The sequence below is a fragment of the Heterodontus francisci genome, chromosome 9 (genome assembly GCF_036365525.1).
Source record: "Heterodontus francisci isolate sHetFra1 chromosome 9, sHetFra1.hap1, whole genome shotgun sequence".
Lineage (NCBI taxonomy): Eukaryota > Metazoa > Chordata > Chondrichthyes > Heterodontiformes > Heterodontidae > Heterodontus > Heterodontus francisci.
This window is the reverse complement of record NC_090379.1, coordinates 69,304,791-69,319,782: the sequence shown is the minus strand read 5'-3', so window position 1 is coordinate 69,319,782 and position 14,992 is coordinate 69,304,791. Positions and strand designations below refer to the sequence as shown.

Here is a 14,992-nt window from a genome sequence, read left to right as displayed (position 1 = left end):
TGCATGACTGACACGCAGGGGTGGAACTACCTCAGCTACACGTAGGGCAAAAGATTAGGGTCATACACTCCACAATGAGAACATGGCTACCTGCAGAGGTATCCAAAATTTGCAGTGAACCTAGGTCCTACAAGATTACAACACCTAGCTGAGCAGTGTTGAGAAGGAACTGTATCCAACTAAGAAGTGTGCAATACCCCAGTTGCGCACAGCAGAATCGAAAGTACGCACTCCGACAATGAGGTGTTGACGGGACAACAACAGAGTGACAATCGTACCTGCAAACCCAAAACAGCCAAGGATGACATCCCCAGAAAGTTATACCATAACTAGATCTGGAAGAGTTGTCAAACCAGCGAAACGATATATGGACTCTTGAGCTTCTGCATGTGTAAATTTTATAATCTCTATCCATGTGCAAATAATTGATATCTAATTTTGTGTTTTTACTTTTAGCATATGATTCTTTCCTTTGGAAAGAAAGGGGATGTTGTATGATTGCCTTTAAGAGTGAAATCCGTTTAAGATCTTGCTATGCTAATGAGCTAAGTACCAGGATGTAGTTATGTGGCTTGGAGCCAGTGTCGCTCTGCAACTGTAACACCCAGAGTAAGGTCTGTAAATAGTTTGCTCTGTACTGTACAAACATTAGCTGTAAATAAACCTGTTTGAGATATTTAACCAACTGGACTCCACGCATCTTATTTATGTTGCACCAATCAACCAATTTTCACTATAAACCCACTCACTCTCACATCTGCCTTGACTACACTTCCTCACACCATGTTTTCTGGAGTGACTCCATTCCAGTTTCTCCATCTCCATCGTATCTGTTCTGATGCAACATTTCATACCAGTGCTTCTGATGGCTCTTCCTTTTTTCCTCAACTGAGGATTTTTGCCTACTGTGGTTGACAGATCCCTCAACTGTGTCGTCCCATTTCTCACACTTCAGCTCTCACCCCCTTCCCCTCCCTCGCAGAACCAATATAGAGTTTCCCCTGTCCTCACCTTCCACCCCACCAGTTTCATTGTTCAGTAGATCATCCAGTGCTATTTCCGCCTCCATCGTGATGCCACTGCCAAACACCTCATTCCCTCCTCTCCCCTTTCAGTATTCCAAAGGGATCATTCCCTCTGCACTGCCCTGGTCCACTCCTCAATCATACCACCAACCCCTCCCATTCCCACAGCAACCTTTTCATGTACGCGCAGGAGATACACCATTTCATCTTCTCTCTCCTCGCTGCCCAAGAACCCAAAGACTCCTTCCAGGTGAAAGAGTGATTTACCTGTACTACTTTCAATTTAGTATACTGCATTCACCGCTCACAATGCGGTCTGCTCTACTTTGGGGAGACCAAACACCGATTGGGTGACTGCTTCGTGGAAAATAGGGACAGATGAGGATGTGGTAGGAATATGGGATTAGTATAAATGGGTGGTTAATGGTCGGCACAGACCCGGTGGGCCGAAGGGCCTGTTTCAGTGCTGTATCTCTAAATGAAATAAAATAAAACCTCCCTTCACTCGACGGGCATGACCCAGAGCTTCCAGTTGCCTATCATTTTATTTCTCCACCTTGTTCTCACACTGACCTTGTCATCCTTGGCCTTTGGCAGTGTTCCAATGAAGCTAAACATAAGCTTGAGGGACAGCATCTCAACTTCCAATTCGGCACTTTACAGCCTTCCAGGCTCAGCATTGAGTTCACCCATTGCAGACCATAATCCCTGCCGCCATTTTGTGTCCTTTTTCTTTGCGGGTTTCTGTTTTACTCTCGTTTTTCTCTTGTTTTTGCTTTCAGGTGGCAGCTGTTCATCATTCTATCATTCACACCTCCTTTACCACTTCCTTTGGTCCCGCGCCACCAAATCATTTAATCTCTCCTGTCTTCCACCCCAACAGAGTTTCCCTTTAGTTCTTTATCTACCCTCCCCCATTACACTTGCTTAAAACCAAAACCTCTTCTATTTCTAACTTTTCCCAGTTCTGATGAAAGGTCATTGCCCTGAAACGTTGACTCTGTTTCTCAGTCCACAGATGCTGCCTGACCTGAATAATTTCAGCATTTTCCATTTTTATTTCTGATTTCCAGTATCCCTAGTATTTTGCTTTTGTGCTGATGTTTGTGGGTTTTCTTAGTGATATTATTCAGTACCAAATGTTGGGCAGTTTAGGCTGTTGATCATGTGGCTGCTGGAAGATTTTTCATGAGCCCCTTACAGCTAGATTGAGAGGGAGCCTCTGCACAATCTGGACTCTATTTTTAATCTAAGTCCAAAGCTTAAAAGGCTGTGTTTTTGAACTCTTTGGGTGGTGAGATTTCCACTGTTCTGTATTTGTAGCAAAACTGTAAACTGGTGTAGAAAAAGCACATTTACAATTTCATTATAAATAGGAAATAGCTGAAATCTTCCCCCGGGTTATCTGGGTTTGAATCAGTTTGCTTCTTGCAACTGCAGTTCAGTGCTAAATTTGAACTAAACTTTATTTTATAAAAAAACCCTCTGCCTCTCCCCTGCAGTTTTCTTAGTAAAGCTGCATGCCTTTTTTTTTTGCAGAAACTTGCTAGTTAAATTTTTATGGAACATTTTCCTTGTATTTTCATTAGCCACGCTCTCTTTAAATGCAAATATTGATCCAAATTGAAATTTTCTTCTTTTGCAGAAAATTCTACAACACCTTCCAGAAAGAATTCAGAGCAGATGGCAGTTCCATAGCATAGGTATCTTTACAGTTCCTTATTTGAATGTTGATTATACCAGTAATATATTTTTAACTCTGCAGCAGTCTTGTTCATGTGTTAGTTAAACAATGGCTACAGAGGAAACACAAATTGCATCTCTTCAGCTAGAACATAAAATTACGGCCCCTCGAGCCTGCTTTGCCATTCAATAAGATCATGGCTGATCCTTGACCTCATTCCACTTTCCCTTCCAATCACTTTCTCCCTTGATTTCCGAGTGACCAAAAATCTGTGTCTTAGCCTTAAATATATTCAATGATGGAGCATTCACAGCCCTCTGGGGTAGAGAATTCCAAAGATTCACATGCCCGAGTGAAGAAATTGTTCCTCATCCTAAATGGCTGAACCTTATCCTGAGTCTATGCCCCCTAGTTCCAGACGCACCAGCCAGCGGAAACGGCCTCTCAGCATCTGCGCTGCCAAACCTTCTCAGAATTGTTTGTTTCAATGAAATCATCTCCCATTTTTGGTAAACTCGAGTATGGGCCCATTCTGCTCAATCTCCTCATATATCCCTCATCCCAGAAATCAATATACTGACACTTTGTTCCAGCCCTCTAAGGCAAGTACATCCTTCCTTGGGTACAGCAACCAAAACCTTCTACATTATTTCAGGTGTGGTCTCACCAGAGTTCTGTAATTGCAGCAGGACTTACTTACTCTTGTACTCCAACCCCTTGCGATAAAAGCCAGCAACCATTTAGCTTCCTAATTACTTCCTGTAACTGCAACTTAACTTTCTATGTTTTGTGTACAAGGACAACCAAATCACTCAACACCAACATTTAATATTTTTCACAATTTAAAAATATTCTGTTTCTCCTATTTTTAGAGTCATAGAGAGATACAACAGTGAAACAGGCCCTTCGGCCCACCGAGTCTTTGCCGACCATCAACCACCCATTTATACTAATCCTACATTAACCCCATATTTCCTACCACATCCCCACCTTCCCTCAATTCTCCTACCACCTACCTACTCTCGGGGCAATTTACAATGGCTAATTTACCTATCAACCTGCAATTCTTTGGCTGTGGGAGGAAACCGGAGTACCCGGCGGAAACCCACACGGTCACAGGGAAAACTTGCAAACTCCGCATAGGCAGGACCCAGAATTGAACCCGGGTCGCTAGAGCTGTGAGGCTATGGTGCTAACCACTGTGCCGCCCTACTACCAAAATGAATGAATAACCACATATATCCCCACATTATACTCCCATCTGCCACCACCTTCCCCATTCACTTAACCTAATCTATCCCTTCGCAGACACTTTGTGCCCTCTTAGCAGCTTGCTATACCACCTGGCTTTGTATCATCAGCAACCTTGAATGCATTACACTCGGTCTCTTCATCCAAGTCAATAATGTGTACAGTAAGTAGCTGAGGCCCCAGCAATGACCCTTATGGCATCCCACTAAAAACAGCTTGCAAACCTGAAAATGACCCATTTATTCCTACCCTCTGCTTTTATGTCCTTTAACTAATCCCCTATCCATGCTAATGTATTACCCCCAAATCCATCAACCCTTATCTTATGCAACAACTTTTTGTGTGGCACCTTATCAATGCCTTTTGAAAATCCAAATATACTACATCTACATAGATCCCCTTTATCCACCCTGCTAGTTACATCCTCAAAAATACCTCTTAAAATTTGTCAAACACTATTTTCCTTTTGTATACCATGTTGGCTCTGCCTAATCATTTTATGATTTTCGAAGTACCCTGTTACCACTTTGTTAATAACTGATTCCAGCATTTTCTCGACAACTGATGTCAGGTTAACTGGCCTGTAGTTTGCCATTTTCTATCTCTTTCTCCTTTCCTGAATAGCACTGTTGCATTTGTTACCTTACAATCCACTGGGACTTACCAAGCAGCTATAGAAGTTTGGACGATCACAATCAGTGCATCCACTATCTCTGCAGCTCCACCTTTTTTTTAAAAAAAGAATCCTAGCATGTAGGCCATAGGGTTCAGGGGGGGATTTGTCTGTTTTCTGTCCCATTAATTTCTCCAGTACTTTTTCTTTTCTAATATTAAGGGAACAATAGCATAGTGGTAATATTACTGCATTAGTGATCCAGAGGCCTGGACTAGTGCTCCAGCGACATGATTTCAAGATCCCCCACAGCAGCTGGGGAGTTTAAGTTTGTCTCATTAATAAATCTGAAAAAAAAGCTACTCTCAGTAATGATCATGAAATTACTGAATTGTCATAAAAACCCATCTGGTTCACTAATGTCCTTCAGGAGAGGAAATCTGCCGTCCTGACTCCATCTGTCCTACATGTGACTTCCAGCAATGTGGCTGATTCTGAAATGGCCTAACAAGCTACTTAGTCATATCAAACCGCTACAAAAATGTTAAACAAGAATAAAGCCAGATGGACCACCTGGCACCAACCTCGGTAGCGGAAGCTACAAAGGCACACCTTGCCTTGTTGACCCTGCAAAGTTCTCCTTACTAACATCTGGGGACTTATGACAAATTTGAGAGAGCTGTCCCACAAACTAGTCAAGCAACAGCTGACACAGTCATACTCACCAAATCATACCTTACAGTGAATGTCCCAGACTCCTCCTTCACAATCCCTGGCTATGTCCAGTCCCACCAGAGGTCATACACAGTGGTATACAGATGGGAGGGAGTTTCCCTGGGAGTCCTCAACATTGACTCCAGACACCATGAAGTTTCATGGCATCAGGTCAGGTCAAACATGGGCAAGGAAACCTCCTGCTGATTACCACCTACCACCGTCCCTCATCTGATGAACCATGTTGAACACCACTTGGAAGAAGCACTGAGGGTAACGAGGGTACTGAATGTACTCTGGGTGGGGGACTTCAATGACAATCACTGAGTGGCTCAGTAGCACCACGACTGACCAAGCTGGTTGAGTCCTTCAGGACATATCTGCCAGACTGGGCCTCTGGAAGGCAGTGAAAACACCAGCAAGAGTGGAAAAACCTACTTGGCTTAGTCCTCACCAGTCTGCCTGTCTAGATGCATCTGACCATGATTGTGGTGTTTATTCCCACCTGTACTCAGTCCTTGTGGAGACAAAGTCCTGTTTTCACACTGAGGACATGCTTCATCGTGTTGTGTGGCACTACCACTGTGCTAAATGGAATAGATTCATAACAGATCTAGCCACTCAAAACTGGGCATCCATGAAGCACTGTGGACTGTCGGGAGCAGCTGATGAATTGTATTCAACCACCGTTTGTAACTTTCATGGCCCAATATATCTCTCTCTTTACCATTACTGTCAAGCCAGGTAACCAACCTGGCTCAATGAAGAGTGTAGGAGAGCATGCCAGGTGCTGCACCAGGCATACATAAAGATGAGATGCCAACGTGGTGAAGCTACAACACAGGACTACATGCATGCTAAACAATGGAAGCAGCGTGCTATAGACAGAGTAACGTAATTCCACAACCAACAGATCAGATCAAAGCTCTGCAGTCCTGCCACATCCAATCATGAATGGTGGTGGACGATTAATCAACTAAGCGGAGGAGGAGGCACCACAAAATCCCCATCCTCAATGCTGGTGGAGCCCAGCATGCCAATGCAAAATTAAACAAGACTGCAACATTTGCAATTATCTTCAGCCAGATGTATCCAGTGGATAATCCATCTCTGCCTCCTTGTGAGGTCCCCAGCATCGAATACCAGTCTGCAGCCAATTCGATTCACTTCGCGTAATATCAGGAAATGGCTGAAGGCACTGGATACGGCAAAAACTATGGACCCTGACAACATCCCGGCTGGAGTATTGAAGAAATGTGCTCTAGAACTAGCCACGCCACAGCTAAGCTGTGCTAGTACAGCTACAGTGTGAAAAATTACCCAAGTTTGTCCCGTCCACAAAAAGCAGAGTAAATTCATTCCAACCAATTACTGCCCATCAGTCTACTTTCAGTCAGCAAAGTGATGGAAGGTATCATCGACAGTGCTATCAAACAGCAGTTATTCAGCAATAACCTGATCACTGATGCTCAGTTTGGGTTCCACCAGGGCCACTCTGCTCCATTCCTCATTACGGCCTTGGTCCAAACATGGACAAAATTGCTGAATTCCAGAGGTGAGAGTGACCGCCCTTGATATCAAAGCAGCATTTGACTGAGTGTGGCATCAAGGAGCCTTAGCAAAATTGAAGTCAATGGGAATCGGGTGGTGGGTGGAGGAAAGCTCTTGACTGGTTGGAGTCATAACCTAGCACAAAGGAAGATGGTTGTGGTTGTTGGAGGCCAATCGTCTCAGCCCCAGGACATCATTGCAGAAGTTCCTAGGGTCCTGTCCTAGGCTATTCCATCTTCAGCTGCTTCATCAATGACCTTCCTTCCAACAAAAGGTCAGAAGTGTGGAAGTTCGTTGACTGCACAGTGTTCAGTACCATATGCAACCCCTCAAATACTGCAAGAAAGTAGCTTGCTTGATCGGCAACTCATCCGCCACTGTAAACATTCACTCACTCTCTTTCCCACCGACACACAGGGGAAGTAGTGTGTGCCATATACAAGATGCACTGCAGCAACTCGCCAATCCTCCTTTGACAGCATTTTCCAAACACACGATCTCTGCCCCTTCGAAGACTGAGAGCAACAGACACATGGGAACACTGCCACGTGCAAGTTCCCTTCCAACTCGTGCACCATCCTGATTTGGAAATATATCGCTACTCCTTCACTGTCGCTGAGTCAAAATCCTGGAGCTCCCACCCACCCCGAACAGCACTATGGGTGCACCAAGACTGCAGTAGTTCAAGAAGGCAGCTCACCAGCACCTTCTCAAGGGCAGTTAAGGATGGGCAATAAATGTTGGCACTCGCATCCAGGAATGAATTAAAAAAACAATTATTTTAAGTTCCTCAATCTTATTAAGCCCTTGGTTCCCAACTATTTCTGGTATGTTTTTAGTGTCTTCGACATTAAAACATGTTTTGTTCTGCCACTTTCTTTACTCCCCATTATAATTTCTCCTGTCTCGGCCTCTTTGACCCACATATACTTTCTCTACTCTCGTCCTATTGCATACTTTTTGAAGCTCTTATCTGTTTTTATATTTCTGTCTTGTTTACTCTCATTCTTTTCCCCTTCCTTATTTCAATTCTTCATCTTTTATTGGAATATAAAACACTCCCAATCTCAGGATTACTCTTATTTGAAAGAAGAGACTCAGAATATTGACAATTTAATAGTATCCTTCACATTTTTAGCCACAGATGGATCACTTTTCCTGTGGAGTTTTTATTTCTAAATCGATGCAAATTAGCTGGGAATTATGAAATATCTCTTTAAATGTCTGCCATTGCTCATCTCTTGTCACACCTTTTAATCTAATTTCCCAATCTACCTTAGCCAACTCCCCCTCTTAATTATGTTTTTTAAAATTCATTCATGGGATGTGGGCATCGCTGCCTAATTGCCCTGGAGAAGGTGGTGTTGAGCTGCTTTATTTACTTTTGTCAATTTCATTTTTCCAGTCGATCTGAAGATGCACATCCCCCACAATTATTCCATTGCCTTTGTTACAAGCTCCTCTTATTTCTTGATTTAATACTCTGTCCAACAGCATAGCTACTGTTAGGGGCCCTATAAACTACTTCTTCCAGTGTTTTCTGACCCTAGTTATTATCTCTACTCATACTGATTATATTTCTTGCTCTTTTGAGCCAAGAACCTTCCTCACTCCTCGACTTGGGTCATCCTTTATTATCAGGGTATACTCCCTCCAGTTCATATTTTTGTCTGTTATGGCAAATATTTCCATCCTAGGTTTTCTAAAAATAGTTCATTTACAATCAGCACTAGTGCACTTACATCACATCTGTAACATTGATCAGCTATATAACAGTACAGAAGTCTTTTATGGCTAATAATGTACTGAGGAAATATCAGTTGGTATGAATCTGTTCATTTTTATTTACGCGATTTAAAGATTGTATCCACTGGATATCTCTGGATCAAGTCTTCAACATAGGAAGTCATTTCAGTAATGTGAAAAAGGGCAGTTGAAAATTATATTTAAATGAATATTTATGTCTGCATGCATATATATTTTTAAAACAATAATTTAATAGTGCAACATTTTATAAGGAAAGGTGGTCTCTCTTCCTTTTGGCAATAAAGTGATGCCAGAGGGTACAAAGGTCACCAAGAGTAAAAGAGAATGCCAAGGACTTGATTATAAGTATGTACCAAGTCTGACTGAGAGCTCGGACATTTTGTCCTTAAACTATACTGTGTTTCCAATTTTTTTTCAATGTTGCAAATGTTTTTTCTTTTGCAGGCTTGATTTTAAAGAAACTCCTTCATGTTGGGAACTCGTTAAAGGTTTTGCATATTTTTAAACAATTTTTTAAAGATATAATTAGAAATGTCGTGAAAACCAGTGTGATTTCATGCATTTTTGTATTTATTCCTAATTTTACTGTTTTTTCCGAAGATTTGGTTATCCCAGGTTTATTTTGCTGTCTTCAGCGAATGCCTGTTTTATGGTGTATTAAATTTGTTTTGAATTTTTTTTTTAAAAAGCACCTTTGAAGAAGTTGAGTATAAATTGTACTTTAAATAATGAAAATGTTTCATGAGATCCGTGAGCAACACTTGGTTTAGCATTTTTTAAAAAGTTAATTGTAATAAAGTGTTTAAATAATAAACAAGTTTTCATGCATTTAAATTTGTAATCATTAAAAAAAAATGAATTAATTTTCGATCTTTCAGATTCGAAGAGAAGGTGTACGCCTCTTTTTGTTGTGGATGCAAGCACTCCAGAACAATTGCACTGAAGAACAGCTACTGATTTTTGCTTGCCTTATTCCTGGTTTCCCACCTCTACCATCAGAGCATGGGCCTCGAACACTGGACAATCTAATTAACTCTCCTCTTCATCTTCAAGAAAGTAAGAACTGCATTTTCTATGATGGCTTTTCACTAGTATCTTGAAGTTCATCATTTTTTTTTCTCCCATTGCTGTGTGGTACTGATGTAGTCGTAAATTCCATATCTCAATCAACCTAAATGCAATAATGCTTCCAAGTCTAATCTGATTGCATTAAAAGTATCTATTGACATTAAAAGAAAGCAGCTTAATAATTCATATTTGGCCTAATTTCACCAAAGTATTAATCAGTCCTCCTTTTGGAATGCATGTTGTGAAACTGTAAATCAGCAAATGAGAACTTTTTAAATACCAGTTTTAAAGACTGATTCATCAACAGTTTACACAGAATATACAGCACAAAAACAGGCTATTTAGCCTAACCAGTTCATGCTGGTGTTCATGCTCCACTTAAGTCTCCTCCCATCCTTCCTCATCTAACTCTATCAGTATAACCCTCTATTCCCTTCTTCCTCACATGCTTAGCTAGCTTCCTTCTTAAATTTTGAAGATCTCTGTGAGGTCACCCTCAGCCTGTTATGTAATAGATTTAAAATTTAGCAATCCATTTAATGTTGTAAACCTAAAACTGCCGGTATTGCATATATTTAGACATAGTTTTGAAACAAAACTAAACTGTTATCAGAAAAGTAAACTCTTGAGGCATTATTTGCACACTCCCAGGGGACTGCATCAAGAAATGCTTTTTATCAGACTAATTGCAGTAGTGTAAATAGCATGGGGTCTGTTGTAAATACAACTTAAATTTCTCAATCTTGAAGTTGTTCAGTGAGTTTAAGTGAAAATTGCTGTTGCCAAGTTCTGTTGCTGCATATTATCTCAGTTTGAATGTAATTATTCAGCTCTTTTAAAGTCACATTTTAAAATGCAATTGTTTATGCACGCAGATCATTTGTAATCATTCTTCATTCAGTGCTGTCCAATAAAATGTGTGGCCTGGAAAATTGCACTAATAGTTTATTCCAATTAGCCAGTGCCAGCATTGGAGGTCCACAGGGGCTCCATGTGATGAAAGTCTGAATTGGGGCAGGTGTATCAAGTTTTGTCAACTTGATTGATTTTTTTTGTTGTTGTTTTGCTTTAGAAGTTCACTTGTACTGTCCAATATCATCATGTATGATGGCATCACCCAGGCTGTAGCAAGATCATGTGACACATGGACTGGATATTGTGAACCTTGCATGTAATTTGTGCACTTCTCCAATCTACCAATAGGTGGACTAATTAATACTTTGGTGATATGAGGCTAATTACCTATTATCAAACTATTTTATTTTATAGTCCACAACTGAATGGACAGCATATAGTAAATCTCATCTTGCACTGAAATTAAGTTATAAAATAACAAGCTGAACACATCACTGTCGCTATTTTTGAGCTAAATAGTTTATTTGATCTACCCTGTCATTTAGTCAAGCCAAGGCTGTGAGCTTAGTCAGCGCTCTTACTGAGGTGAACAGGCATCTCTGAAGATCGTACCAACTAATTGTGAACATGTAATTTTTATTTGTCCTGTAGCTGGACTGGAAGTTGACTATTTAGCCCTCACTCAGGTTGATGGCTCCTGGGCTGTAAGCTCCCCAGGAAGCTCCCTTGCTGTTCAACTCTATCCATGGCCATCTGCTCCCATTCTTAGTGTTTTCTCCCCCAATCTACCCTCTTAAACTGTTTAAACTCCCCTGCTCTTTAATCAGTTCATTTTAGCCCTAACTACAAGCTAACAGCTAGTTTATGTTACCTGGGCCCACTGCCCTCCCCCAGCCATACCTGCTCTTTGTTTTCTCAATGAAATTGAACGAAATCCGGACGAAATTGCAAAGTACAGCTGATACTTTGATCTCCGCTCCTGCTGTCTACACCATCCAGAGAGTCCGCGGCCACGGCGTGCGGTAAGTCCATTGTACAGAAGAAGGAGCAGCGGGACCCTAGGGAAATAAGTTTACCACAGAGGGGAAGGCTTGCGTAAAGGTGCCCCGAACACGCAAAAAGCCACGAACGGCTCCTCGGCCGCAACTTCAAAGCGCCCGCGGGAGATGGCTCGGAGATTTCTGCATTTCCCGAAAAGTGGACTGCAACACCGCACCAAACAACATGAAAGAAGGTACCAGCCCTTCGCTTTGCAAGCTGGAACGTCAGAACTGTGTGTCCTGGCCTGTCGGAAGACCTTACACAAATCAACGATTGTCGGAAGACCGTCATCATTAACAACGAGCTCAGTAGACTCAATGTGGACATTGCAGCACTTCAGGAGACATGCCTCCCCGTGAGTGGATCTCCAGCAGAGCAAGACTACACCACCTTCTGGCAGGGTAGGGATCCTGAAGAACCAAGACAGCATGGAGTGCGCTTCGCCATCAGAAACTCCTTGCTCAGCATGATAGAGCCTCCCTCAAATGGCTCGGAATGCATACTGTCCAACCGATTGCTCACCACCTCTGGTCCAGTACACCTACTCAGCATCTATGCTCCAACACTCTGCTCCCCACCTGAAGCTAAAGACCAGTTCTACGAGGAACTCCATAATATCATTAGTAGCATCCCCAACACCGAACACCTGTTCCTACTGAGGGACTTTAATGCCAGGGTTGGGGCTGACCATGACTCATGGCCCTCCTGCCTTGGGCGCTATGGCGTTGGAAGGATGAATGAGAATGGACAGAGACTGCTTGAGTTGTGTACCTATCATAACCTCTGCATCACCAACTCGTTCTTTCACACTAAACCCTGTCACCAGGTTTCATGGAGGCACCCAAGATCGTGTCGTTGGCACCAGCTAGACCTCATCGTCACAAGGCGAGTCTCCTTAAACAGTGTTCAAATCGCACGCAGCTTCCGCAGTGCGACACCGACCACTCCCTGGTGTGCAGCAAGGTTAGATTCAGACCAAAGAAGTTGCATCATTCCAAGCAGAAGGGCCACCCACGCATCAACACGAGCAGAATTTCTCATCCACAGCTGTTACAAAAATTTCTAAATTCACTTGCAACAGCCCTTCAAAACACTCCCACAGGGGATGCTGAGACCAAGTGGGCCCACATCAGAGACGCCATCTATGAGTCAGCTTTGAACATCTACGGCAAATGTTCGAAGAGGAATGCAGACTGGTTTCAATCTCATATTGAAGAGCTGAAACCTGTCAAGCGCATTGCACTGTTGAACTACAAGAAAGCCCCCAGCGAGTTAACATCCGTAGCAATTAAAGCAGCTGGAAGCACTGCACAAAGAACAGCCAGGCGCTGCGCAAATGACTACTGGCAACACCTATGCAGTCATATTCAGCTGGCCTCCGACACCGGAAACATCAGAGGAATGCATTAAGAGAGCTTTTGGGCCAAGCATCAAGAAGATCGCCCCCCTCAAATCTAAATCGGGACACAATCACTGACCAACGCAAGCAAATGGACCGCTGGGTTGAGCACTACCTAGAACTGTACTCCAGGGAGAATGTTGTCACTGAGACTTCCCTCAATGCAGCCCAGCCTCTACCAGTCATGGATGAGCTGGACGTACAGCCAACAAAATCAGAACTCAGTGATGCCGTTGATTCTCCAGCCAGCGGAAAAGCCCCTGGGAAGGACAGCATTACCCTGAAATAATCGAGTGCCAAGCCTGCTATATTCTCAGCACTACATGAACTGCTTTGCCTGTGCTGGGACGATGGAGCAGTACCTCAGGACATGCGCGATGCCAATATCATCACCCTCTATAAAAACAAAGGTGACAGCGGTGACTGCAATAACTACCGTGGAATCTCCCTGCTCTGCATAGTGGGGAAAGTCTTTGCTCGAGTCGCTCTAAACAGGCTCCAGAAGCTGGCCGAGCACGTCTACCCTGAGGCACAGTGTGGCTTTCGTGCAGAGAGATCAACCATTGACATGCTGTTCCCCCTTCGTCAGATACAGGAGAAATGCCGCGAACAACAGATGCCCCTCGACATTGCTTTCATTGATCTCACCAAAGCCTTTGACCTCGTCAGCAGACGTGGTCTCTTCAGACTAGATAAGACTGGATGTCCACCAAAGCTACTAAGATCAGGTGGCAGGTTGTTCAACCTTGCCCGTCTAAGAGCGAAGTCCAAAGTACAGAAAGTCCTCATCAGGGAACTCCTCTTTGCTGACGATGCTGCTTTAACATCTCACACTGAAGAGTGCCTGCAGAGTCTCATCGACAGGTTTGCGGCTGCTTGCAACGAATTTGGCCTAACCATCAGCCTCAAGAAAACGAATATCATGGGGCAGGACGTCAGAAATGCTCCATCCATCAATATTGGCGACACGCTCTGGAAGTGGTTCAAGAGTTCACCTACCTAGGCTCAACTATCACCAGTAACCTGTCTCTAGATGCAGAAATCAACAAGTGCATGGGAAAGGCTTCCACTGCTATGTCCAGACTGGCCAAGAGAGTGTGGGAAAAATGGCGCACTGACTCGGACTTTTGTGTTCCGTGTGGATCAAGCCTGTGCCCTCAGTACCTTGCTCCATGGCAGTGAGGCCTGGACAACGTATGTCAGCCAAGAGCGACGTCTCAATTCATTCCATCTTCGCTGCCTCCGGAGAATACTTGGCATCAGGTGGCAGGACCGTATCTCCAACACAGAAGTCCTCCAGGCGGCCAACACCCCCAGCTTATACACACTACTGAGTCAGTGGTGCTTGAGATGGCTTGGCCATGTGAGCAGCATGGAAGATGGCAGGATCCCCAAAGACACATTGTACAGCGAGCTCGCCACTCGTATCAGACCCACCGGCCGACCATGTCTCCGCTTTAAAGACGTCTGCAAACGTGACCTGAAGTCCTGTGACATTGATCACAAGTCGTGGGAGTCAGTTGCCAGCGTTCGCCAGAGCTGGTGGGCAGCCATAAAGGTGGGGCTAAAGTGTGGTGAGTCGAAGAGACTTAGCAGTTGGCAGGAAAAAAGACAGAAGCGCAAGGGGAGAGCCAACTGTGTAACAGCCCCGACAAACAACTTTTTCTGCAGCACCTGTGGAAGATCCTCTCACTCTAGAATTGGCCTTTATAGCCACTCCAGGTGCTGCTCCACACACCACTGACCACCTCCAGGCGCTTACCCATTGTCTCTCGAGATAAGGAGGCCAAAGAAGAGGTTGATTAGTTAGTTTAATTGGCAGCTCTACCATTGTATCCATCCCCATGGCCCGAGCCATGGGACCGAGACATTTTTGAAATGAATGGGACGATGATAATTCAAATGAGCCAGAATGGCCTTCAGTTGTCTGATCTAAACAGAGCAAACGTTCCACAGACTGAGCTTAGTCTCTCCCTCTCTCTCGGGGGTCGGTCTCTCTCTCTCTCTCTCTCCTCTCTCTCTCT

At 43.6% G+C, this 14,992-nt stretch overlaps 1 protein-coding gene across 7 annotated transcripts in view; it reads left to right on the top strand.

Annotated features, from left to right (window-relative positions):
• Positions 1–14,992, top strand: part of ralgapa1 (Ral GTPase activating protein catalytic subunit alpha 1) — a 382,583-nt gene that overhangs the window by 54,072 nt on the left and 313,519 nt on the right. For all 7 annotated transcript variants that reach the window (XR_010975714.1, XM_068039277.1, XM_068039282.1 and 4 more), the window contains exons 4-6: positions 2,671–2,728; positions 9,050–9,093; positions 9,484–9,661. Coding sequence is in view for 6 of the 7 variants with exons in the window: in XM_068039277.1 (XP_067895378.1) it covers positions 2,671–2,728; positions 9,050–9,093; positions 9,484–9,661 (280 nt within the window). In the remaining variant the exon portion in view is untranslated. The remainder of the gene's footprint in view (positions 1–2,670; positions 2,729–9,049; positions 9,094–9,483; positions 9,662–14,992) is intronic.